Source organism: Tiliqua scincoides, chromosome 1, assembly GCF_035046505.1.
Source record: "Tiliqua scincoides isolate rTilSci1 chromosome 1, rTilSci1.hap2, whole genome shotgun sequence".
In the NCBI taxonomy this organism is placed as follows: Eukaryota; Metazoa; Chordata; class Lepidosauria; order Squamata; family Scincidae; genus Tiliqua; species Tiliqua scincoides.
Genome location: NC_089821.1, coordinates 67,880,793 through 67,908,095, shown reverse-complemented (window position 1 = coordinate 67,908,095; position 27,303 = coordinate 67,880,793). Strand labels below are relative to the sequence as shown.

At 43.6% G+C, this 27,303-nt stretch overlaps 1 protein-coding gene across 1 annotated transcript in view; it reads left to right on the top strand.

The window, feature by feature from the left end:
* The window catches only part of DNAH7 (dynein axonemal heavy chain 7), a 99,661-nt gene extending 73,245 nt beyond the window's left edge, over nt 1–26,416 (top strand). The window contains exons 48-64 of the mRNA XM_066620522.1: nt 1,668–1,858; nt 3,454–3,587; nt 7,584–7,919; nt 9,458–9,584; nt 11,357–11,551; nt 13,842–13,934; nt 14,369–14,545; nt 15,244–15,405; nt 16,259–16,459; nt 18,216–18,377; nt 18,950–19,135; nt 20,246–20,383; nt 22,682–22,912; nt 23,294–23,446; nt 24,374–24,551; nt 25,396–25,499; nt 26,210–26,416. Of these exons, the coding sequence (XP_066476619.1) occupies nt 1,668–1,858; nt 3,454–3,587; nt 7,584–7,919; nt 9,458–9,584; nt 11,357–11,551; nt 13,842–13,934; nt 14,369–14,545; nt 15,244–15,405; nt 16,259–16,459; nt 18,216–18,377; nt 18,950–19,135; nt 20,246–20,383; nt 22,682–22,912; nt 23,294–23,446; nt 24,374–24,551; nt 25,396–25,499; nt 26,210–26,416 (2,975 nt within the window). The remainder of the gene's footprint in view (nt 1–1,667; nt 1,859–3,453; nt 3,588–7,583; nt 7,920–9,457; nt 9,585–11,356; nt 11,552–13,841; nt 13,935–14,368; nt 14,546–15,243; nt 15,406–16,258; nt 16,460–18,215; nt 18,378–18,949; nt 19,136–20,245; nt 20,384–22,681; nt 22,913–23,293; nt 23,447–24,373; nt 24,552–25,395; nt 25,500–26,209) is intronic.
* The last annotated feature ends 887 nt before the right edge of the window (nt 26,417–27,303 follow it).

Below are 27,303 nucleotides of genomic sequence, written 5' to 3'. Positions count from 1 at the left end.
CCCTCTAAAGCTTCAGAAGACAACTTCTGGTTTCACCTTCAGACTCCTTGGGGGGGGGCTTTCTGAGGCATGTGGAAGTTGTGTGCTGCCTCCACGGGCTTCAGAAAGGCCCCCCCAAAAATGTCCGAAGGCCCCTGAAAGCATCGGAAGGCAAAACGGGAACCTTCTGATGCTTTGGGGGACCTCAGAAAGACCTTCAGAGGTCCTGGAAGGTCACTTCCGGTTTTTGGCCAAAAATCAGAATTTCCTTTCTAGGACCTCCGGAGGCAATTCTGAGGCTGGTGGAGGCTGCGTGCATGAACAGAGCCATGAACAGAGCACAGCTCCAGTCACCTCCAGAGGCTTCAGTTTGGGCCAAATGTGGCTCCAGACCCCTGTTGAGCCAAATCTGGGGATCAAAAATCCGTGGATGTAGGCTCAACCTGTATTCATTTTGTCTCCACGTAATTTGTCAAGAATTATGCTAAAATGCTCCTGATTGGACTGCTAACCTCTGTCCAGAATATGTTGAATCATCAGGTTTGTCTAATCCAACATTCAGGAGCTCCATGAGCACACATGAGTGACCTCCATCTGTGTCCCCCGTTCCCGTCCCCCGCTCCTGCCTCTCCTGTTCAGGGCTCTCCTTTCCCTCCTGTTCTAACTCTTTGCTGGTATTTGGCATTGGGCTTAGAGCTGCACCACTCTATGCATGCACCAGTGCTCGGGCTCACCAAGACTTAGTTATGGGATCCCACATACCATTATGCATTCATTTTGTTTAATTATATCTCTCTAATAGACATTGATCTTCAGTCAAACCACCAAAGTTATATAAAATCAGCACTACATCAACAATTTTTTCTTCTTATATACTGTCCTTATTCTTTCAGGTGTTAAATATTATTGGTATTTTAATAGAGATTTTATTTAAAATGTATGTGTGCCGCTGTGTATATTATTAAAAATACAGGTCGTCCCACGTTATCCACTGGGGTTCTGTTCCGGAACCCCTTGTGAATATAAAAAATCAGTGGATTAAAAAAAAAGTTGAAAATTAGATTTAAAGACCTCTTCCAGGTTTCTTGCCCCTCCATTGCTCCTAATGGAATAAGGTCATGCCTCAACATCTACAGGGGTTTAATTCTGGGACTCCCTGCTGATACTGTAAAATGTGTTAAATAAAAGCAGTTTAAAAAAATTAAAAAGTGCATCCCTTTACAATTGTGGTTTAAAAACATCTTTTCTACTGTTGCAGAGAGGCAGTCAACAATTAGAAATGCAAAGGACCCCCTGCCTTTGCCTGGCTCAGCTGAAGAACGGAACGATCACTTGCATGACTGTCTCTCTACAACAGTAAGAGAAGCAATTTTCTGAACTGTGATTTTAAAGGGATGTATTTTTCATCTTCTCCAGGGATCAGCACATTCCTTCTCATTTGCAGTGGCCACTCATGTTGAGTCAAATCCATGTATAAAAAATTAGTGTATAACAAAGTTGGACCTGTATGTTTTTTCATTGATCTTCAAAAAACAATGCAGAAAACTGTTTCCAATTTTACTTTAAAATTATTGATTGTACCGTTGTGTTTCAAGAACACTGTTTTTCCTCTCCGTTTTCTGCCTGTTGCTTGCAAATCGTGTTTGGGCTCTTATGGTTTAAAAAAATCTATTCTGTTGTATTAAAAGTGCTGCTAGAAAACATTGCAGAAGAGCTGGACCCTATTCTCGAGCCACTTTTGCTGAAACAGACATTCAAGCAGGCTGGTAGCATCTGTATCCGCCTGGGGGATTCTACTATTGAATATGCTCCTGACTTTCGCTTTTATATCACGACCAAGCTGAGGAATCCACACTACCTCCCAGAAACCTCTGTCAAAGTGAGCAGATTGCTTAAGAACATCCATGTTTGCTTTTGTTTAGTAAGCAAGAAATTCTATCAGCTGTATAATCCTACCACAGCATTCTTCCTATGGTTGTAGTTGCCTCTGTGTGGGGGGGTCTACTGCTTTTAAATTTTTATGAACTTTTCATTTGTGAAAAGCTGTTTTCAACATTTAAGTGTTGTATTCATGCAATACAAAATAAGTTATAAAAGAAAGAAAAGAATCCACCGTATGCAGGTCATAGTCCAATCATTGGAGTGAAAGTGTTCCCAGATTTGAAGATCCAGGTGCTTTTCCTCAAAGAAAAATGGCAATTATTCACCATAGGTATTTCTGACATTCAAACCATGGACAGATATCTGAAGAAAACCTACAGATTCCCTATGACCATTTCTACTCTTGGAGGGAGACCTACAGTGAGCATAAAACGGATAATACTTTGTGACCTGTTGAATCAGAATTATTAGAAGCTGCCATGAGCAATTTGTAGCAACTACAGAGAATCCCACCTGCATAAGGAATGGTAGATTCAGTGCAGTTTGTTCTGAACTTGGTACCTGCCCTGCTTTCATGCTTGTCCTTCCCCTGTTCTACTATAAGCCACTCTTCCTCAACCCACTGAACCTGTGATGCAGAAGAGGACAAGGCTTCAGATGTCCACATTATGCTTGCCACATTCAGGCCAGTCCCTAAATTTGAGCACTCTGCTGTCTTCTGTATTCATGATCTCACCAGCACTGATGCTGTGACAACTCACATTGTTACTTTCAGAAGTTGTGGCTATATCAAAGCCTTCTCATGTTCACATACCAGAGAAAATTAGTTTCCAACCAGTGGCATAGCTAGAGGGGGTACAAAGTGCTACGTTTTGCAGGAAACCTCACCTGAGCATGCAAGCGGCCCCTCTCCTTCGGAGCAATTCCAGACAGGAGGAGCAAAACAAAGGCAGATGACTCCATTTTGCTTCCACCAGCTGGAATGGCTCCACAGGGGAGAGGGTGCTTGCGTGCTGCAGTGAGACTCCCTGCAAAGTTCCTTCAACCTCTCTAGCTATGCAACTATTGCCAACAACATGTTTTGCATCTCTTCTATGAACCTTGTTGGACTAAGGGCCCACTCTTATCCAACTTTGCAGCACTGATGCAGCCATGCCAACAGAGATGTGTGCTGCATCCTGTGGTGGTAGGACAGTCATCAAGGCTTCCTCAAGATAAGGGAACATTTGCTTTGTTACCTCGGGGCAGCATTGCAGCTTCTTCGGCACTGGAAAGTTGGATACGATTGGACCCTAATACAGTTGTGGCACCTTCAGGAGAGACATGGCAAAGCCTTGCAAACCCCTTCTCTTGTTGCATGCTTCACGACATTTGGAACATTACTTTCTTTCACACAGTGCAATCTTGTGTATGTTTAATCAGAAGTCTCATTGAGTTCAAGGAAGCTTACTCCAAGGGAAGTGTTCATACGATTGCAGCCCTAACAATGTTGAAATCCCATTCATATTTCAGTCTCTTGAAGATTGCCTGGGCTTATGGTTTGTCTGTTCCTAATGATATTTGTTGGGACGTGTTTTTTTTATTTATTTATAGGTAACATTATTGAACTTCATGATCACACCAGAAGGGATGCAAGATCAGCTTCTTGGAATAGTTGTTGCAAGAGAGAGGCCAGATCTCGAAGAAGAAAAACAAGCTCTAATCTTGCAAGGAGCTGAAAACAAAAGGTATCAAAAATGTTATTAGCAATAAATGTCTCAGCAGGCATCACAAAGTGGTAATATTTTGGAGAGATTTGTTTTTCTCTGGGAGAGGAGTAATTAGATATGGGAACTATTGCATTATGGGTGCCCTTGATACAAACAGTTGATTGGGTTCAGATTATGTTCCCCCCCATTATGAAATGTTGTGGGCTTCCCCCCTCCCATCACCTTGTGATTATATTGAGATGGAGCTGATTGTGGGCAGGGGCCAAGATGGCTTTAGAAAATGTAATTCTTGAGGATTGTCAAACCCATATTGATGTGAAATCTGAGCACTTAATGGATGCTTCCCATAATTCATTGAGGATGTTGCCAGAAGGTGCCTGAGAAATCAGTGGGAAAAGGATGATTCAGTGAACTTTCTCTGACATTTATTGGCAGAGTTCTTGCCACAGAACTTGAAAGGGATGTGGGTAAACATTTCTTGGTTGTTTCTCTTCCAAATGTAACTTTTCAATAAGTCGACTTTTGCAGAAGAGCAAATAAGGGCTGTTTCTCCAAGGATGTGTACATAAAGACTCCTTGCTCAATCAGCACAAATGGGTATTTATGTGAAGATGTATCACTATCTTTGTGCACTTTGCAAATACAGCATTTTAAAAAGCACAGGAAGAGGGACCCTGGTCTTAGAAATCAACACAGGGGAGACAACAGGAAGTAGAAGAATGTGCAATGATTTCCATTACACATACATAGGCTTAGGGCACAATCCTATCCTGCGCTGGAACAGGCAAGCCAAGAGGCTTGCACTGTATCCAGCACAGGATAGGGGCTAGAAGCGGTTCAACATGAGGCAAGGGGAAACTTTTCCCCTTACCTCTGGGTAAGGGCCGCTGGCCCCTATGGGTCTCCTTGGACTCTTAAGGTGGCGCAAGTCCAAGGAGAGCTGAGCGGCTTGAAGCCACTCCGTTCTCCCAGGGAATGGGTGTTGGGATCTGGCATAACAGCCCTCCCACTCCCTGCCTGCCTGCCCCTGGGGCCACCCACCCTCCCCCCGCCTAGGAACACCTCCCTCCCACCTCCTTCCCACCTACCCCCCCCCCCCGCCTACCTTTTCTGTTTGTGTCGGCCCAACCGGGCTGACGCAAACCTCAGAGAGTAAGCCAGCGTGGAGGCTTGTGTCAGCCTATGGAGGCCGGCACTTCTCTGAGCACCGGCCCGGCTTCTTCCCAAGGAGGCACAAACGTGCCTTATGGCACATTTGCGACCCTCCTGAGCCAGCGCAAGGGACTTGTTGGCCCAAGGGCGCTTTTGGATTGCGCTCTTAGTCCCCTGCCACCAGCACCAATGCATCCATGCCAAAAAGGCACAAGCTGCTTCCTATGGTGTTGGGGGGAGGACCCAAATGCAAATGGGAGGTAAGTAAAAATGTTCTTTACATATCTCTGTGTAAGCCCTTGGGCTAGCTATGTATCTCACTGAACATATGCCACCTATTTTGGTGGCATGTGTCTGGGAAAAGGAGTGGGGAGGTTTGTGAAAGAGGGGAAAAGATCCTGCGTGCACCATTGCGGCTGGATCCACCCCCTAGTGTTCCAACTCCTCCCCACCCATGATCTACCTCTGTGCCAGCTTACCTTCTCCAGAGCAGGTTGCCAGCTGCAGCAGTGTGCCATTGCTGCTACAACCAGTAGCGGCAATGGCACCAAAATAACCGCCTGTGGAGTGCTGTGCATGTTGCTATGTGGCCTGTTCCACTGTTGTAACTCAGCCCAAAAGGATTGGGATGTCACTTAAGTAGAGTATGAGGGCATAATATATCTGAGTATGATTTACTGGAGCAATTCCTCTGTAAAGCTGCAGTTCTCAGTTCTGTTCATTCTGCTTCCTTGCGCCTTATGAAGCCTTCATATAGCCTCATGAGAATTACAGTGTGGGGCATGACCCCAGTCCTGATGTAGCAGCTTTTATTGGCACTGATGGCTGCTAGTGACCACAGATTATTCCAAGGTCAGCTGTCCCTAGAAAGTTACTGTTAGGGTGTGGGCCTGGGGCAACTCAACCAGTGCTTCCCCCTATTATTGCCATATACTGGTCATGAAAGCACAGAGCCCAGGGCAGCCGCCCCAGTTGTCCTACCCCAGAAATAGCTCTGCACACAACAATATGTTTTTCTTAGGAATTGGGGCCAGAGCTAAGCATGGTGCCCAAGGAGAGGCAGCAGTGCAGATCACCATGTGTGGCACTCTAGATTTAAGGTGAGCCTTGGCACTAGAGTACCAAAAATGCTACATTTATTTTCCTTTCTTAGATAGCTGTCTTTCACAAGAGGAGCATAGGAGACAAATATGTTAAGGTCTGAATTTGTTTACAGACAAAAAGGTTGGAGAACAGTTGTGCATTTTCAAACAACTTATCTGAATTTTAAGGGGGGGAAAACCCCATGGAATTATAGTGCAGAAAAGATCTCACTGGTTTTTGACTAAAAAAGCAATCCCCATAACAAACAGAACACCCCTTAAAAATGCATCTATACCATAAAAAACTAAAAGCAACGATTAAATCATTCTCTGTCCCTATCAATGCCTGTGATGACTCATATCAGGCAGTGAAACTTTTTTTTTCTTTTTGCTGCCTTGTTGCCATAGCTACCATGAGAAGTGCCCCAACAGACTTTACACTTCCACCAAGCAGTGGTTTTAGGCCATATTTCAGTAGTTTTGAACGATCCCAGTTTTTGTTACTTTCTGCTCCAAAATGGATTTTACCTGGATTCATTGTAAAGAGCAGCTCAGGATAGTAGTTCAGGACCAAATTTTTCACATATACAGGATATGTGCCTGCTAACAAGAGCAGAAACCTCCCCTCATCTCCCCAGCAACATAATGTCATTGCACTCAGAATTTCCCCAGTCTTATCCCACTTTGTTGGCTGCTACTTGTAGGGGCTCCCGAAATTCTGAGTGCATTGATGTCATGCATCCTTGTCTATTGGAAGAGATGAGAAGAGACTGCAGCTCCTGTTCTTGGTGATGGCCATGCATCCTTCTTAAATAAGCGTTGACCCTCAGCATACCGTTACACTGAATAGTGTTCCATCTGCATTTGGAAATCTATGATCTTTTAGGTAAAGGTGGTTTGTTCCCCTTTTCAGAAGGAGGCTTAAGTCCACTTTCAGACCCATATAGCCATGGATAAATGCAAGCAGGCTATCTCTGAATACAAGGGATTACAACTGACTTGACATAATTGGGACCCAGCTGAATCTGGACTCACCCTCAGTCTATAAAGTCAGGCACACAAGGGGAGAGCAACCTGATTCAGAATAAGTTAGACACTATCTCTCTGGACAGACAAACCCCTTATCAGTAGTACTCTGTCTTTTCTGGATTGGCCCTCAACCAATTCATCATTTTTCCCAGACACTGATTCAGTGCTTAAGAACATAAGAACAGCCCCACTGGATCAGGCCATAGGCCCATCTAGTCCAGCTTCCTGTATCTCACAGTGGCCACCAAATGCCCCAGGGAGCACACCAGATAACAAGAGACCTCATTCTGGTGCCCTCCCTTGCATCTGGCATTCTGACATAGCCCATTTCTAAAATCAGGAGATTGTACATGCACATCATGGCTTGTAACCCGTAATGGATTTTTCCTCCAGAAACTTGTCCAATCCCCTTTTAAAGGCGTCCAGGCCAGACGCCATCACCACATTCTGTGGCAAGGAGTTCCACAGACCGACCACACGCTGAGTAAAGAAATATTTTCTTTTGTCTGTTCTAACTCTCCCAACACTCAATTTTAGCGGATGTCCTTATGCTGCCTTTTAGGTTTCTGTTGGCTGCTCAAATTAAAAATTCTGTATATAAACTTCATCATAGGTTTGGTAATGTCTGTAAACTAATGAGGTTACCTCTTCTATTGCTTGCGTGGATTCCTTTTTGTTCATAGAGATTGATGTTTCCTGCCAGAGGTCATTTGCAACTTTCCCAACATGATCATTTGGTATTTTCTTATAGGCTACTCAAAGAAATAGAGGACAAAATTTTAGAAGTTCTTTCAGCTTCTGAAGGGAATATCTTAGAGGATGAAACTGCCATCAAGATTCTGTCCTCTTCCAAAGCTTTGGCCAATGAGATTACAGAGAAGCAAGCTATAGCGGAAGAAACAGAAAAGAAGATAGATGACACTCGATTGGGCTACCGGCCGATCGCAATTCATTCATCAATTTTGTTTTTTTCCATTGCTGATCTAGCCCATATTGAGCCCATGTACCAATATTCCCTGACATGGTTTATCAATCTTTTTGTCATGTCCATAGACAATTCTGAGAAGTCTGATATTTTAGAAGTGCGGTAAGACAAATATTTTTACGCTAGAGTATTTTGTTTGTTTAATCAAGCTATGAAATATCCACTTGCTTTTTCTTACAGTTAGTGTCAAACATAAGAACATAAGAACATAAGAACAGCCCCACTGGATCAGGCCATAGGCCCATCTAGTCCAGCTTCCTGTATCTCACAGCGGCCCACCAAATGCCCCAGGGAGCACACCAGATAACAAGAGACCTCATCCTGGTGCTCTCCCCTACATCTGGCATTCTGACTTAACCCATTCCTAAAATCAGGAGGTTGCGCATACACATCATGGCTTGTACCCCATAATGGATTTTTCCTCCAGAAACTCGTCCAATCCCCTTTTAAAGGCGTCTAGGCTAGACGCCAGCACCACATCCTGTGGCAAGGAGTTCCACAGACCGACCACGCGCTGAGTAAAGAAATATTTTCTTTTGTCTGTCCTAACCCGCCCAACACTCAATTTTAGTGAATGTCCCCTGGTTCTGGTATTATGTGAGAGTGTAAAGAGCATCTCCCTATCTACTCTGTCCATCCCCTGCATAATTTTGTATGTCTCAATCATGTCCCCCCTCAAGCGTCTAAAGGACTGTTAAACATGTTAAAGGACTTAGTGAATCTCATATTGTCTTTAAAAATGCTGGGCACAAACCAACCAAAGTTTGGAGCTTTTATGCCTGTGGATTTCAACAGAAGTGACTGATTGATTTAAAAAATTATATCCCACCTTCCCTTTCCAAGAATGGCAAGAGTTGAACCCCCTTCCTCTTCTCTTGGACAGTGTGAGGAGTTAAAGATAGGAAAACATTGAGTAACTTGCCTTCAACAATTATATTTTGTTTCCTGCTACTCTTTTAAACTGTCTGCCAATTTTGCTAAACCCTGTTTTGGGACAGCCTTCTTTCTTTTGGTGTCTGTCTGTCTGTCTGTCTGTCTGTCTGTCTGTCTGTCTGTCTGTCTGTCTGTCTTTTTTTTAACAATTTGCATTCCTTCTCCATTTTTTTTTACTTGACTTATTTATCCATCCTTTTAATACACTCCTTTGTATTACCTGCTTGGTCTCAGTTCCTCAGAATGTGTGCGTTGTCACACTTTCCCAGACCTCTCAGCCCTTGCTACTTTTAGTTTTGGTCTCTGCTCAGATGAGGAACTGCCCAGATTTGGGGTTGCCTATTTATTTAGCACATTTTTTATCCCTCCTTTCCTTCACATAGTCAATGCCCAAGGCAGCTATTGGAAATTGTCCAAAACCAGTGTGAGAGACAAGGGGCAGGAAGGTTGCTGCTAACTGCTAGGCATTGTGCCTGTGTCTGTCCCTCTGCGAGCATAGCGTCATCTCCAGCAAAAGTTTGGTTCTCTTGAAGTATTTTGTATTCTGCCCACAAGTTGGTGCTCACAGCTCATACGTATTTTTAGTTGTGAGTAAATTGACCAGAACCACAAAAATCTAAGGGGCTTATAATTGTGCTTCTTGAATGGTTTACTTCATAACGAGATTAATTTGGATTTCTTCCTCTCTCTCCTGATGATGCTTGCAGGCTGAAGATTCTCAGGGATCATTTTACATACTCCCTCTACGTAAACATCTGCCGTTCCCTTTTTGAAAAAGACAAGCTGCTCTTCTCCTTCTGCCTGAACGTCAACCTCTTAAAGCATGACAAACTGGTCAGTGCTGCTAGACAATTTGCGCTGTGATGTTGTGCACATTGATCTATTCATTTGTTGATGGGTCTTGAAATGCCACCACCATCCCCATCTTAATGCTTTCTCTCCTCTTTGTGGGAGCATCCTGCTGACATCCACACGCTCTCGGGTCTGATAGTCCAGGCCCAAGTGAGCAAGTTGGGATAGCAGCTGATTCTGAGCAACAGTTGCTGCAACTGAAGTAATAGATAAGACTGAGCAGTATTACCAGATCAGACAGAACCCTATTGGCCCTTTGTGTCACCTCCTGATCCTTGCTGAGTGGCTAGCTGTAGTGCTATCCTCCAGTCATTGTTGGCAGTGCTGTATAGCAGACCAGCTGCTTCCTCCTTTGGCAAGCTAAGAAGTTGGTGTAGAGTAAGGTAACCATCTCCCTGTTACTAGTCTATCCGTTTTAGGATTTCTGACACCTTATGAATGCACAGAACACTCGTGCTCTTTTGCATTGCTGTTCCAGAATACTGAAGGAGAAACACATGCTCTTGGTAGGCAACCAGTGTCTGTATTTTCCTCCAGCTCCTCTAGAATCAGAAGAGCATGTAGCTGAAATTGTTGTTGTGTCAAGGAAGGGAAAACAGGGAAGAGGAACTTGATGCTGCAAAGAAGTACTGTGATTGAGAAGGGATGCAAGGGGTATGAAAAGGATCCTTCAGATTTGGGAGTAGCAATGCTTATCAACAAATTGTTTTTTGGCAAAAACCTGACCTAGGAGATAGAGGTAGAGAAACAGATGCATCAGGTGGCCAATGTGGGATGTCATTGAATGATAGCAATTTTCAGTTATTTATATTAAAATGCATCAAAAGTTATAGTTGTGGTGCTTGAAACTTCTCTGGCAGTGATTGGCTTATCTGCCCTGATGTCACAGAATAATGTAGGGCGGGAAAAAGTTTCTCTAGTTGCCATAGGTTGAGCTGCTGAAATCCTAGAGAAGATCAGGAAAGGAAGAAAGGCCTGGGGAAGGAGTTCTAGAAATCAAAAAAGAAGAGCAGATATCTGAGAAGACATCAGACCTATCATCAGAAGTTGGGGTACAAGTGAGTGGTATATAGGAATGAGAGGAGGAGATGACCAGAGAAGGAAGCATGCAACAAAAGGGGAAAACTGGGTGAGATGACAGGCTAAGAGGGGAAGGACCAGAAATATGTCATATTTTGATGAAATGAGCCAAATGTTTGACTGACCGCCACATGTTTAATTTACACAGTATTTATGTATCCTACTAAGGCAGTATTTGAATTTTCTGCCAAAATGGCTTGGGTGGTGGGCCTTGTTTGCTAGTTCAGATTGGCTGGACCCTGCATGTTTCCACACAGGCAAGTCAGTGTGTTCCTGATGTCATTGGAATGCATTTGACCTTCTGCAGTTTTAATTTTATTCCATTAGTTTAAGGGCCCCGTCATACAAACTTGTTGGATGTGCTAACTGCTACCTGTGTTCACTATATGCTGAGGCAACCATGTGACTGTTGCTGGTACCTACAGAATGCTATACAGATTGGTGTTCTACCCCCAAAAAGTGAGCAGGGCTATTTTAGCAGTTACAGTAGCCTGCAGCATTCCGCGTGCACCAGCGGCAGCCCACATCACAGCTGCTACAGCTCATGCTCCCACTCTGTGCACGCATAGCACCTATCAGACCTGGGATGATCTGGGATCACTGGCAATAAGAAATATTCCTGTGTTTTCAAGTCCCAAAGTTCATATGCTGGATTGTGTTCTAATTGATTGCAGATTGATGAGGATGAGTGGAAGTTTCTGCTCACTGGAGGCATCGGCCTAGACAATCCCTACTCCAACCCTTGCCCCTGGCTTCCCCAGAAATCATGGGATGAAGTCTGCCGCCTTGATGATTTGCCAGCCTTCAAGCGCATTCGGAAGGAATTTATGCATTTGAAGGAAGGGTGGAAAGCAGTCTATGATAGTTTGGTATGCTGCCTGCTCTTGTTTGTCCGCTTTGGCTAGCTGCTCAAAGACTTTTAATTTCCATGCACTCTTGATGATAGTACATCTGCCTGGAATAGCTGCTTAACGTTATGGCCAGGACGTTAATTGGTTGCACTTTGGTTCTTGGGACTGGATTGTTGTCAATGCAGGTTACTTATGAAATAATGAAAGGATCTGTTAGATCATTTAATACAGTGGTTTGCTTCAATGGCAGGGCTTCAAAGTTCTTGGGTATCAGGGCCCAAGCCAGAGACACTTGGAAAACTAACAAAACAGGAGGATAAACAGCAGGAGGTTATTCCCTGCTAACTGGGCAAGTGACACTTTTTCAAGTAGTGTTCTCTTACATTTAACAGGAGGAGAGTAACTGTCCCTCTTCATCCCAGCACTGTATCTTTTCTAGTGGTTGTTTGCTGGTGTTCTTCTGCATTTTTTTAGACTGTGAGTCCTTTTGGGACAGGGAGCCATTTAGTTATTTGGGCACAATCCTGAGAACTACTTGGGTCGGTGCAAGTCCCTTCCGCCAGCCCAAGAGGGTTGCAAACGTGCCATAAAGCACGTTTGCACCTCCTTGAGAGTAAGCTGTGGCAGCACACAAAGGTGCACCAGCCTGTGGAGGCTGGCACGAGCCTCCACATCAGCTTCCTCGGTGAGGCTTGCATTGGCCCAACTGGAGTGACGCAAGCCTCTGGGGTGGGCGGGGAGGAGATGGGAGGGATATGTTCCTGGGCAGGGGGAGGGCGGGTGTGTGCGGTCCTGGGACAGGTGGGTGGGTAGCGGGAGGCGGGGCTGGGATCCAGCAGTTAAGCTGGATTCCAACCCCTGTTCCGGGGTGGGGGGGTTTGGAGCAGCTTCATACAGCTCCGCTCTCCTTGGACTTGTGCCACCTCAGGAAGTGGCGCAAGACTGAGGAGACCCATAGGGGCCAGCATTCCTTTACCCAGAGGTAAGGGGAAAAGTTTCCCCTTGCCTCTGGCTGAACCGCTTTGAGAACCTATCCCGCACTGGATACAGCGCAAGCCTCTTGGCTTGCCTGTTCCTGTGCAGTATAGGATTGTGCCCTTTGTCTGTAAACTGCTTTTGAACTTTTTGTTGAAAAGTGGTATGTAAATACTGAAGAAGAAGAAGAAGAAGGAAGCAAATGTCAGTGTTTAAACATTCAGTCACGTTGGAGAGAAAGACGGGATAGAAATACAATAAATAAAATAAACTTTAAACAGGTTTTACACTTGAGTGTTTAAATAATGATAACTCATTAATACTGGAATGGAAGATTTTATTAAGATTGAGTTTGGACAATAACTTTTACTCACTTTCTTTCCTTTGTTTTTGTTCTTCACTGGTCTGATTCAGACAATCTAAATTATGGTTTGTTAACTATACTTAGAATAAACAGTTCTCCAATTTAGTGCATCATGGGGAACTATAGTTCACTTCTCTTCTTGCATACAAAAGAGGAAGAAAATGGGACCAGGAATGCAGGAACTTTAGGCTTATCTTGGCTCATTCTTGTAGCACTGAATCATAGCACTACACCTGAGTCAGGGCCCAATCTTGAACTCTCCCAGTGCTGGATGCCATTAACGTGCCAAAAAATACATTTACGGCACTGGTAGAGCAGGGCAGGGAGCCCTGGCACTGGGCCCGCACCAGTCAGGCGCCAGGCCCAGCGCTGGCAGGAGGAGGACGTACCACTGCTGAGGGTAACTGAAACTGCTGCGAGCAGCATTGTGGCCTATGGAGTGTAGGGGAGGGCAGAATGAGGGCAGGACAGGGGAGGAACTAGGGCAGGAAGGGGTGGGATAGCCTGGGTTCTTTTCTGCTGGATCCTGACAACTGTTGGACTGAAAAGCTTGACACGGAGTGTCTCAGGTCTGTGCCAGCAAAATAGCCGGTGCAGACTTGAGAAGCCCCTTTGCAGGGCTTGGGGTTTTCCCAGGGGGAAGGGGATGAAAGTCCCTTCCACCAAGGAGAGTCCCAGTGGTTTCTCAGTGGGCACTGGATACAGCAGTAGTCACTTTGGCGCCGCTGCTCCAGTAGGCGCAGGAAAGCTTAGGGTTGGGCTTCCTGGCCACTGTTTTGGAGTAAGTCTTCCCTTTATCGATATACACCCATCCCTTAGAATTGCAGCTTTGAATATGTGGAATTTTCATAGTTGTATTCAGTAAATGTTAGGCAAAATGGGCGAGTGGGACTTTTGCCCAGAGTATGAAGCAGTTTAGCCTGTGAGGAAAGAAGATAAAAATAAACCATTGTATATATGTATTTGCAGACCCCTCATCATGAAGACTTTCCTGAGGCATGGCAAGAAAAAATAGTGGGTTTCCAGAGGATGCTCGTTATTCGTTGTTTAAGGCCTGACAAAGTAAGTGTGGTTTTACACAGGACAGAAGACATTTTCTAGTTTAGGTGCTGTTTCATATGTCTGTTTTATGGCCCAATCTTAACCTGTGCAGGCACATCCAGGTCACACAGCGCAGTAGCAAATCCTTTTTCAGACTGTTGTAGTTTTATTGGCTTAGAGGGGTTGGAGAATATGACTTGTGATGTACTTGACAGTGGTGGAAGATGCTGGCTTCCTGCTGTATTGCTCCTTTTAATAGGGAGCTCCTGGAATTGAAAATTGTAAGCCGAGTCCACTGTGGTTTTAAGGCAAAGAATGAAGTGAAGTTAGCAAGGGATTTGTCCGCATCTGATGGAGGTACTTGTATTCCATCACTAGCTGTCAATATCAGAGAACTAGGCACTTAGAAATGTATTATATACGTATTATAGCTTGTTGTCTTGTACTCTTCCTAGATCATTCCAATGGTTCAGGAGTTTATCACTGCCAGCTTGGGCCGCATGTTTATTGAACCACCTCCTTTTGACTTGTCTAAAGCTTTTGGTGATAGTCACTGCTGTGCACCATTGATTTTCGTGTTGTCTCCTGGTGCAGATCCTATGGCGGCTCTCCTCAAGTTTGCAGATGACCAGGTATGTTTATGACCTTTATGATGATATGGGCAACTAACTCCTCATGTTGCAATGCATTAGCACCAGTGCGGCCTCTGCTGTATCTCACAGGGGACTTTTGGCATGTTGAGGCTTCCTTGGGGTGTAGAATATTTGTTCTCTTGCCCCTGGACAAGCCCCAGCAGCCACTATGGGTCAACTCAGACCTGTGCCAGCTCTTAAACTAGCACAAGTTCACATTAACCTGTGAAGATGGATCAGGCCTGGGAAGGAGGTTAGGATTTGGCAGGCACTGCTACTGCCAAACTCACCCCCTTCCTGGGCCTGATCTGCCCTCCTCCCCACCCCATCTCTTCCCCGTTCCACCCACACCCTTCCACCCTGCCCACCTGTGCACATGTGATTTTCTGAGTCACTTCCACATGAGATAAAACTGCTGCTGAAAATATAACCTTTGGTAAGAAAAATTCCCATGAAGAAAACTTGCTGAAATTAGCAATCCTGATAACTCAGAAGCTAAAGGAAATGAGAGATCCTGTCATTTGACATTTGCCAACTGTATTTGTTGCATGTGGGGAGTACAACATGACAAGCTGACATTGCTTCATTAAATGGGGTTGTCATTAGCAAACGCAGCATTGTAGATGTGTGCTAAACAACAAGTCTATTGATTTTGGTGATTTTGGTTTTTTTACTCTACCAATGTCTTGTATGCGCAGGGTTTTGGTGCAGCAAAGCTTAGCTCATTATCACTTGGCCAAGGCCAAGGTCCCATTGCCATGCGCATGATAGAGAAAGCTGTGAAGGAAGGCTCTTGGGTGGTCCTGCAGAATTGTCACCTAGCAACATCCTGGATGCCAATATTGGAAAAAGTCTGTGAGGTAAATGCTCTCAGCAGTGTGACAACAACCAATATTTTCCTTTCATGCCAATAGGATGCTAGGCACTGCGCCTCACACAGATTGAAACGTTATTACTATGTTTGCAGTCTTAAGTAAGGTAGAGGCAGTTCTGATTGGTTTCCTGTTTTATGCATGTCAATGTCAGGCTTAATGTGGTTTGGCCAAATATATACTGGTCTCATTGCACACCAACATCTCTTGGGCTTCTTCCTGTCACCGATGGTGCCAACTAATCCATGTTGGCGAAGAAACATACATACTGGCTTGCTGCCTCTGCAGGAATAAATAAAGCCACCATTTCAAGTTGGGGAGTTCCACATGTGCATGAAAGTTCCTGTGTCTGGAATCCAGGACAGAGCTTGGAGAATTGTTTATCCTGAGGAAAAAATCCCAAAAAAAGTTGCACTGAGACCAAAATTAGATTAGAATGACAAGCAGCTTGGCACAAATGCAGGCCCTTCTGTCAGCATTGGCACAGGTTTCTCGGGGTCTGGGAGAAAGCCCTGCACTGGGGGGGGGGGGCCTTCTGTTTCCTGATGGCACATTGGATGTTACAACTGCCACAAGTATTGATGGTTCAAGGGTGACCTGGCCTGGCAAGCATCCAGTGGGTGTGGGCCCTCAGCCAGTTCTGTGCCCAGCCAACCTCTGACACCAGCCCTGCCTTCTATCAAGCTGTTCATGCTGACCATTTAAAAAGACATGTTCTGGGACACAAACATAATTGAAAGATACAGTGACTTTAGCATAAAAGCTTGATCTATAACTTTTAGATCAAGTTAAGGTTGATCCCTGGTCCCTGATCTGTACATGGAATTTTCTTCTCTTCTAGGAACTTAATCCAGACACAACACATCCTGATTTCCGTCTGTGGCTCACAAGCTACCCATCTCCCAACTTTCCCGTTTCTGTGCTCCAGAATGGAGTGAAAATGACAAACGAGGCACCGAAAGGTTTACGGGCAAACGTGATCCGTTCATACCTGATGGATCCCATCTCCGATGGGGAGTTTTTTAACAGCTGCAAAAAACCTGTTAGTGCTCTGTTCTTAGCCTTATTCTTTCCATCCTGTAAAGCAGACCTTGAGTGAAGGTAGTCCAATTCTGTGTAACCCCCCCCCCCATGCAGTCGCACCAATGGAGCAAGTGCTGCATCTGTGGGAAGGGGGCACTTCGAAAATTTTTAGGGTAAGTGAACTTTTGTTCATTACCCTGGGGAAAGCCTTCACCGCTGCCATGGGACTCCTCAGATCTATTCCTGCTGTTTTGCAGATGTAATTCCAAAGCATGTAATAGTGGCAGCAGAGGCGATGGAGGGGGCTAGGATATCGGCTCACTGCTTCAGCCCCCAGTCTGCCTCCCTCCCCACCTGGGAATTCTAGCATTCTACACCTCCCCACCCCATTTTGCCTCTGTCAGACTTAGCTTTCCTGGTCTGGGTAAGTCTGACAGAGGCAGGCGCATAGGCTCCTGCTAAGTGTGCCACTGGTAGCCATTTTACATAAGCAAAACTCTGAAAATCTGTTTTAAACCCCTCTGTGCGCCACCCCAATCCTGGATAGGAAATGGTTGACAACTTCCCATTTTAAAAGTCAGGAGGAGGTAGTTTCCTGACACAGATCTGCAAGGCAGGATAGAAATTCCTGTTGCAGAAGAATAACTGAGCTCTGCACTCCTGAGACTCAAGCCTCTAATCTAAATCATAAAAATGCTCACTTCATATAACTAGGAAGGCTGAAGTGGCCATGTGAGTTGATGGTTGGCCTTCATAAACACCTTCATTAGAATTACAGTGCAAACTGCAGGAGCCACCTGCTGTTTTAATAATTAGCTTTTCGAGACCAAAGATAATCTCAAGATAGACCCAAGATAGTGTCTGTGATAGGTGCCATAATTGGTCCAGAGATTATTGTGCTTTAACTGAGTCTGTGATCCTTTTTTGCTTTCCTGGCACTTAAAAAGAAAAAAAGAAGAAGAAGAACCATGGTGACACCTTATCAGAAGAACCAAAACTGAACATTCCATTTTAGCAGGGAGGGTGCATTGTCAGGAGAAGGGAGAGCTGGCCTTTGGTTTCAGGGTTGAAATCCTTCAAGTACCATTGAGGCTGAACATAAAGAACTACTGGCCAAATCATCTCAGGGGGTGCTTCTGATGCCATTCCCATGGCATGGGAGCCACTGCAACACTTTTCCGCCCCACGAGGATAACATCAGAAGTCCCAGGCCAAGAGGGAGGAGTCTGCAGCACAGTTCCTTCTCATTCCAGTGTCACCCCCTCCCCCTAAAAATGCATTGTGCCCTCCTGGATTTAACAAAGCCTGGTTCTGTCAAGACTTTCTTAAACTTGGAAAGTACTAGGGCTCTTGTCACTGCACTGTATATCAAAAGGCTACAGTATGCAAAGTACAGGTGAGAACATGAGGCCCATTTGTTTAAACTGAAAGTTGGGGGCAATTTTTAGACCAGAAATGGAATGCTTGTGGGGTGTGTGTAAATCTTACCCATCACTGGCAGCTTGCTTCTCCACAGCCTCTCTGCCGATGTCACTCTCCTCACATCTGCATGTGAACACCTGTCAGGGGTGGGGAGACTGTGGGGAGGTAAATGCGGGGTTTGAGCCTTATTCTGTTTTCCTCACTCACACATCCCCTTTGAAACTGCCCGATAGGGCACTCTGAGCTCCTTGGAGGCAGTGCAGGCTATCAGGGTCATCAGTAAAAGAAATTTGCAGTGAAGTTACCATGGCAGAGCAGGGGACTATTTCTCACATGCTTTGTTTTTCTTAAAGGCTGAATTCAAGAAGCTGCTGTACGGCCTCTGTTTCTTTCATGCGCTGGTCCAAGAGAGACGGAAATTTGGACCACTGGGTTGGAATATTCCTTATGAATTCAATGAGACTGACCTACGAATTAGTGTGCAGCAGTTGCAAATGTTTCTGAATCAATATGAGGTAATGCAAAGACCTGCACTCTTAAAAAAAATGTCCTCTGTCTAGGAGCCTTGAGCTCTTAAAAATAAGCTTTGGTAAGAACCACTCTTTCCAGGCTCCATTGGGAACTGGGTTGTACTGGAACTGGGTTGATCCATCCTCTGATGCTACTCCGAGTAGCTATTTGCTGCTCAAGTGCTGCTGAAAGTGACTGTTTTGTAGTAGGTAGTCCCTGCTTAGCTACAAAACTTGCTGGATGATCTTGGGCTCTCCACTCAGGCTAACCTTGCTTCGTGAGGCAAAGTTGTGATGTTGTGATGTTTAACAAACTAGGGAGCAGGAACCATGTACAGGATACCAACATTTTGGGAGGAGGAGCAGGGTAAATGTTTCGTAGATCTGGATATAAAAACTGGTTGGTGACCAAAAAGATCTGGAGGAAGACTCACATGATTTTTCATAACCTTTTTTTCTGTGTATAGAGCCAAATTCCCATGAAGTTTTTTTTTCTTCTAGGCAAGTGTTGATAATTTATATTACCTTGTTGCCAGGCCTCCCAGAAGTCACACTGGAACTTGTTTTTTATGTTTCAGGAATTACCTCTTGATGCTATCCGCTACATGACTTGCGAATGTAATTATGGCGGCCGGGTTACCGATGACTGGGACCGACGCACTCTGCGCAGCATTTTAAACAAGTTCTATAATACAGTCATTGTTACGGATCCAGAGTACAAGTTTGACTCCAGTGGCATTTACTTTGCTCCTCCTGAAGGTGAAGTAAGCATCTTGCTCTCTGTTGGGCATAATCCAGAAGAGAGCTCTCCTGGCTCTGACCTCATTGAAATGAACGGAAACTGTGCAAGGACAAGAGATAAAATGAGAAATCAAAGCTTTCATGGCATATCATTTTAGGAGAATAGCACAAAGGAGCAGTCATTTTAAATGGTTTTTCTGTTGCTTGTCTTGGCTGTTTTATTAAATGTTTATTGATGTGTGTTTTAACAGATTTGTAGGGTTTACTTGTGAAAAGGCATATCAATTCCTTACGTATGGATGCTTTAAATAAATATGTCTAAAGACAGCAGCATGAAATACATTTCCTAGTGTAGAGCAGACTTTACAGTGTAGAGCCGTAATATGTTTCCTAGTGTAGGGCAGACTTGAAAGCATAGCAGGGATGGAAGGACACTGATAGAGTTTCCTGGAAGCGAGGAAATGGCATATTTGATTCCTGCAAGTTTTTCTGCTTGAAGCATAAGTGTTAACACCAATGTAGCCATCTCTGTATAAAAATGTGGGTTCCAACATTCTCATACTCAGATGTGACCAAGAACAGGAATCCGGGATTGGGCAGATAGAAGCAGGGTTGATGCTTAACCACTAGTGGCCACCAGGGGCTTGGGAGTAGATCACATCAGTGTTATCCCTGAGTGCACTCTTTAAAGCCCCCCCCTTAAGTGCATGATTGCCATTTCCTATGGAGAACACACTTTAGAACAAGGTTGCCATGAAGCTTAATACTTGCCTTCCAGCCTAACAGGAATTTCACAGGGTGTATGAGCATAATGTGTGCCTTGATGCCAAACGCACCAAGATATACTGCACGTGCATGTGTTTGCAGAAATATACACATGTATCTTTGCAGTAGACGGGCACTCTGTATAATCTGAATTATGCTCATTAATATAGGTATTTTGCCAGGCACACTGATCAATAAGTTGCTGCTCTTCAGATAATTTTTTTTCACTGAATCCTTTTACACCAGATCATCTAAGTTAATTGAAACCAGAAGTCTGAGGGGGTGAGCTGAGACAGGCATGTTCTCCCTGCACCAGAACATGTACAGGATCAAGCCATTTATTATTTTTCATCCCTGATCTGTTTCAGTATATGAGCTACATAGAATATACAAAGACCCTTCCTCTGAACCCTGCCCCAGAGATCTTTGGGATGAACGCCAATGCTGACATCACCAAGGATCAATCAGAGACACAGCTGCTGTTTGATAATATACTTCTAACACAGGTATGTTGATGTTCACATTAGACATTAGAGGCATTAAAGTTACTGCCTCTGTAGATGCGTTTCAATGTAAGTAAGTGTAAAGTCATGCACATTGGGGCAAAACATCAAAACTTCACATATAGGCTGATGGGTTCTGAGCTGTCTGTGACAGATCAGGAGAGAGATCTTGGGGTGGTGGTGGATAGGTCAATGAAAGTGTCGACTAAATATGCGGCGGCAGTAAAGAAGGCCAATTCTATGCTTGGGATCATTAGAAAAGGTATTGAGAACAAAATGGCTAAAATTAAAATGCCATTGTACAAATCGATGGTAAGGCCACACCTGGAGTATTGTGTCCAGTTCTTGTCGCCACATCTCAAAAAGGACATAATAGAAATGGAAAAGGTGCAAAAGAGAGCGACTAAGATGATTACTGGTCTGGGGCACCTTCCTTATGAGGAAAAGCTACGGCGTTTGGGCCTCTTCAGCCTAGAAAAGAGACGCCTGAGGGGGGACATGATTGAGACATACAAAATTATGCATGGGAAGGATAAAGTGGATAGAGAGATGCTCTTTACACTCTCACCTAACACCAGAACTAGGGGCCATCCACTAAAATTGAGTGTTGGGAGGGTTAGGACAGACAAAAGAAAATATTTCTTTACTCAGCGTGTGGTTGGTCTGTGGTACTCCTTGCTGCAGGGTGTGGTGATGGTGTCTGGCCTGGATGCCTTTAAAAGGGGATTGGACAAGTTTCTGGAGGAAAAATCCATTATGGGTTACAAGCCATGATATGTTTGTGCAACCTCCTGATTTTAGAAATAGGCTATGTCAGATGCAAGGGAGGACACCAGGATGCAGGTCTCTTGTTATCTGGTGTGCTCCCTGGGACATTTGGTGGGCCGCTGTGAGATTCAGGAAGCTGGACTAGATGGGCCTATGGCCTGTTCCAGTGGGGCTGTTTTTATGTGGTTAGTTCCTCTGTTGGCATTGACTATTATTGATCAGAGTTTGGGGATGAAATGTTCCAGAGAATCTGCTTTTACTTTCTTTGCACAATTGTTATTGCAATAGTCGTGATTTCCCTGGCACTTTTCATGTGGAACACCATGATTAGCTTTCATAACGGCAATTTAGAATTCACAGAAAGATATAAGCAAGGAGAATTCAAGAAGATAATGTGATAAAAATAGAGAAAGGTAAGCCACGTGCTCATTTCTGACTTATTTCTGGCCATCATCTGCTTAATAATGTCACTTTCTGCTTAATGTTGTCATTTCCAGCCCTCAGCAGGCACCATGAATGGTAACTGCAGCCCTCTGTATGAAACAGGCTTGACATCCCTGTTATAAACTCTTCCCAGAAGCAGTGTAAGGAAAAGAGAGGAGTTTGGATTCTGTGCTCCAGAATCAGTATGAGGCATTAGAAGAAAGCCTTAAAATATTCAACTATTGTAAGCACTTCCTGGAAAGTGACATCATTAAGCAGATGGTCGTCAGTAATAAGCACATTGTTTTCACATAGAAACTCATTCGCTGCAAACGACAGAAGAGAAAATGTGCAAATCATGTTCATATTTTCAAGACATGAATGAGCCCAATTATCATCCTAGGGGAAGCTCAATCTTCTGAGGGCCACATCTGGCTCATGGGCTTTTTGTTTGACACCACTGGTGTGTAAAGTTCTTAATGCCTTAGAAAATAACCTTGGCATGAAGACTCCTAATACTTTAGCAAAGTTGAACTTGTGCAGATTTACATGAGAACATCTTTACTGGCCGAATGTACCAGCACATTCTGCAGATAAGCTAAACCAAGGTTAGGCAGTGTGTTTTACTGCCACCACCGCCCCTCCCCCCAATATCTTCTTTGGGTGTTCAGCTTTATAGGTTGAATGTAAGATCTTTGGGCTGTTGTATGAAGGCAGGATGGTCTCTTATGTGGGATAAATATTCTAAATAAATAAAATTAAGTTAAGCAGGCAGTAAAATGTGTGGTGCAGGATTAGCTATGCAGGTTAAGCGCAGCACTGTTGAGTGCTAGCATACTAAGGACTGCAATAGATGGCTTTAGTTGGAATCACCTACTCAATATATTTATGCACACTGAGGCTACAATTTTATGGACACTTGCTTGGGAGTAAAGGCTCAATGAACTCCAATATTAAAAGGTAGTAAGCATGCACAAGATTGATTGTATGTTCATGATTACAAAATACATTAATGGCACTTATTCTGCTCAGAAAACCCCCAATTGATTAAATTTTGCATGTTGTTCCAATGTCTGTCTGTCTGTCTGTCTGTCTGTCTCTCTTTTAAAGTCTCGTACATCTGGTGCTGGTGCAAAATCAACAGATGAAATTGTTCGTGAAGTGGCAAGTGACATCCAAAGTAAACTTCCTGTCGACTTTCACATTGAAGCAGCAATGAGGAGATACCCAACGACATACACCCAGAGCATGAACACTGTGCTTGTTCAAGAGATGGGGCGATTTAACAAATTGCTGCAGACCATCCGTGAGTCCTGTATCAACATTCAGAAAGCAATCAAGGTGAGAGGTGCAAATTCTAGAAGGCAGGTCCACTTGGGATTGGTGAGAGTAGCTGTCAGCTTCCACCAACTTTGTAAACACCTTTTGAAACATGCAGAATTACTTTTTAAGACAGTGGTGTCATTATTCCTGGGTTCTGCTTTTTCCCACTCTTCATGAACATCCACTCCTGATGAAGGTAGCGCATGTCAGAGTATGCTACTGCGTATGAGAAAGAGAATGAAGCGTCTGTTTGCTTTTAGAAACATCAGAGGCATGTGCATTTTTAGAATAGCCTTCAAAATCAATCAAGCAGCTTGTTGATCGCGTTATTTGGTATACCGTATGTTAAGGAATACGAAGGAGGGTCTGCTACCATGTCTTTCCCCACATCTCAATCAGGGTCTCGTGGTGATGTCTGCAGAACTGGAGGAGGTGGTAAATAGCATTTTGACAGGCAAAATTCCAGGCATGTGGATGAAAAAGTCTTACCCGAGCCTCAAGCCGCTTGGCAGTTACGTGAACGACTTTCTTGCCAGACTGAAGTTCTTACAGGTGAGCACACTGACTATGCAACACTGTTCAACCTTGCTTTGTTTCTTTCAGTGCCAGGTGAAAGATACATACGAAAGGAACCTTGTGACAGGCAGGTCAATGCACTTTGTATAATGAATGTCTCTGGATCCTACAATAGATGATGTATAGCAAATATGTTCCACTTAAGGAAATTAGATGGCTGCTGTATGTTAACATTCCTAGAAGACCGATAGATAACCTGGGGGGGGGGGTTAGGAAGAGGGAATAGAGAAAGAATTCAGGGACTAACCTTTACAATTACTTGTAAGCCTGTATTATAGAAAGAGTCTCAGAGTAAACTATGTGAAGAATCTACAAGCACAGAAGACCTACCATAACCTGGGAAATGGGTTGGTATTGTTCCTCTTTGAGAAATTGAACTGTGACCTGCTCAGAACCCTGAGTGCATTAACAGAAGAGCTAGGTTTGAATTCATGTCTAAAGTAGCAAAACTACAAATTGTTGGGAAATTGAGAAGCAGGCAGTACCCTTTCATTGTTATGTGGATGATCTAGTGAGTCCTGAAATTTAAACAGACTATTTTGCCTGTATGAAGGGGCAGTGGCATCTTCAAATCCTTAGGATTTCATTGGCTAGAACAATATTTTAAAGTTCAAAGCTTGTAGATGGAACCCAGAGAGTCCCTTGTATGAGCAAAAGCCGCTTCTGCTTACACAAGATAGCCACCTCTGGTATTTGTCACTCCTGCAACATTCCATGTGGTTCCAGAAGGTATCTGATCATAAGGAACACTTTTTGGGCAGAAATGGCTTTAGCAGGAGTGGGCAGGCTGGTCAGTCATCCTGTTGCTTGAGTGGAGTTCCATTTATACTTTTCCAGATCCAGCCCTAAATGTCAAACTACCTTACCACATTTTTTTCTTCCTGTCCTCTTCTGTTGTAACAGACGTGGTATGAGCATGGAAACCCTCCAATGTTTTGGCTTTCTGGGTTTTTCTTCACTCAAGCCTTCTTAACTGGTGCCCAGCAGAATTTTGCCAGGAAATACACCATCCCAATTGACCTGCTAGGATTTGACTATGAAGTTCTTGAGGACAAGGAATACAAACATGGTCCTGAAGATGGTGAGTAGAATCATATTTTCATTAACAGCACTAGTTACATTAGACAACCAGAGAACGTTAACACGATGGCCCAGTTGTTCTCATGTATTTCTACATAATTCTCATAATTTTCTACATGTATTCAATTACATGTAGAAAATTGCAGGTTGACTGGTATGTAGGGTCCTAATGTGCAATAGGCACATGTACATGGCTGCATGAAGTAGACACACTGTGGGAAGACACAATTGCTACTTCCATTTTTGTGTTCATGTAGATTAAACAAACTCAGTTCTTATCAGAACATGACAGCTGAGCTGCACCATGGAAGAAAGCCATTTATAGCCAATAGTTTCCCTCATAGTAATTGCTGTTCACACCTATAATCCAATATAAACACTGCAGAGTTACTAAAGTTAGATAAATGTGCAGGCTCCACTTCGCTTAGCTGTTTGTTATACAGGTGGTCCCTCGGCATCCGCGGTGGTTCCATTCCCGGAACCCCTGCAGATGCCAAAATCTGTGGATAATGAAACCCATGGGTTAGGGCACCCAGACCTCCAAATACAACTGAAGCCATGTTCCAGTCATGTCCAGTGGGTGTTCTGAGGCCCCCGGAGAGGTTTAAAGGGCACTTCCATTTTTCAGAAGTGCCCTTTAAACCTCTGTTGGCCTCAGAAAGACTCCTGGACATGACTGGCACAAGATTCCAGTCACATCTGGGAGACTCAGTGGGTCCTGAGCCACGGGTTTGGAACCTGCAGTGGGTCAAATCCTAAGTCCCAAATCAGCGGATTAAAAGACCCTCCTGTATGCTGTTTCTATGTTGACGTGCATACTTATTTTTCTTTCTAAATAAATATAGGAGTCTTTGTTCATGGATTGTTCTTGGATGGCGCTCGCTGGAACAGGAAGACTAAGAAGCTTGGGGAATCTCATCCCAAAATCCTTTACGATAACATGCCAGTGGTTGGTATTTGCTTTATAACAAGATTTAAATGAAGAACTCTGAAAAGTGGAATTTAAGCTACAATCCTATATATGCTTCAGTGCATCTTATGTCTGAATAAGCATACATAGGATTGGGCTGTTAGAGGTGGATTCATTCATGTAGGTTCATCGTTCATTCATTCCTCATCACTTCAAGACATGTTGTACAATATCTTGGAACAGAATATTGATCTGTTTCCACTGAAATGAGTCATGTTTAAGGTGTTAAGACCTTGGTGCAGTGTTATTTCTGTTATGACAGAATAATGACAGAATCATTAATGCTAAGCTTGAGTCGTTTATATGCATGTGTGACCTTGCCCAATTTGAAATTTTGTTGTAGCTCTGTGTACAATTTCTTGGGAGTTAAGATCTATGGAACTCAATTATACATGAGTAAACATAGTTAGGATTGCACTGTTACAGCCAGTTGTGCTAGAACAGCCTTAATATATGGCAGATATTTAAGTTTTATTGTATTTCCTTATACCGGTTAATATTTTGGACAGAACTTCAATATAGGATGCCAGGACCATGCTTGAGTCAGTAGAAGAGTAGATGGGTGGCATGGAGAACCAGACCTAGCGCTTCTCTCTCAACACAGATGGAATAGTTTATATTCTGTCAAGACCACACATGGAGTACAGTATCCAATTTTAAGAGGTCCATTTTTTCCTTTTTTTTAACAGATGTGGCTAAAGCCTTGCAAAAGGTCAGACATTCCTGAAAGACCCAGTTACTTGGCTCCAGTGTACAAGACAAGTGAGAGAAGAGGAACTCTCTCTACTACGGGCCATTCCACCAACTTTGTGATTGCCATGATTCTTCCTTCAGATAAACCGGAGCATCACTGGATTGGAAGAGGTGTGGCACTCCTGTGCCAGCTTAACTCTTAACCCAAAACAGAGACATTCTCAGAGACTGGTGTATCACTCAAGTGATCCTTGTATTTTTAATTACAAACTTTTTTTTAAAGAAATCCAACTGCTTAATAGCTTTTTAATATATTTGATTTGTACCTTTTCAGAGGGTGTGTGTATATATATATATATATATGTGCTTTTTAGACAAAGTTAAAAATTCCTCAAAACAATAGAATATAAATTAAAGAAATACAGGCCTGTAAGAGCTAACCGCTATGTAAGTTTTTTCATTTATTTTATTATCTTGCATTCCCTATGAATAAAGAACATTTGTAAGATGAGTACAACATTCTTAACAAGTCAAGGTAGAAAAACGTAGCAGAATTCCAATTGTCTCAAATTTAACGAAGTAACTTGCATTTCAAAATACCCTGGGAATTAAATGTTTGAAGAAACAGGAGAAGCCATGACTGCTGTATTGTTCTTCACAAAGCGCAACATATGTGCGCACAAGCAAATGAGGGAGCATCTCATTCTGAAGAAAAATTCAGATCCTGCCCCTTGGCCTGTGCATTTAATTAATTTTCTCCATCAAAAATCTATCACTGAATGTTAATTTTTGTTTCCCCAGATATGTAACAGCAAACCATAGTAGATGCCAGCAAAATGTAAAGGTACCACCTGAAGTAGAGAAAGCTTTATTTGTAATTACAAAAATAAACCTATAGATAGCATAATAAATAAGTAAATAAATCCATGTAAATGTGCATTTTTTTCTAAGCTAAACACATGTTTTTGCTTCTAGCCAGAATACATGGTTGGCAACCTTCAGTCTCAAAAGACTATGTTATAAGCCTACAGCACCTGGTATTCCCAGGCAGTCTCCCATCCTAGTACTAACCAGGCCTGACCCTGCTTAG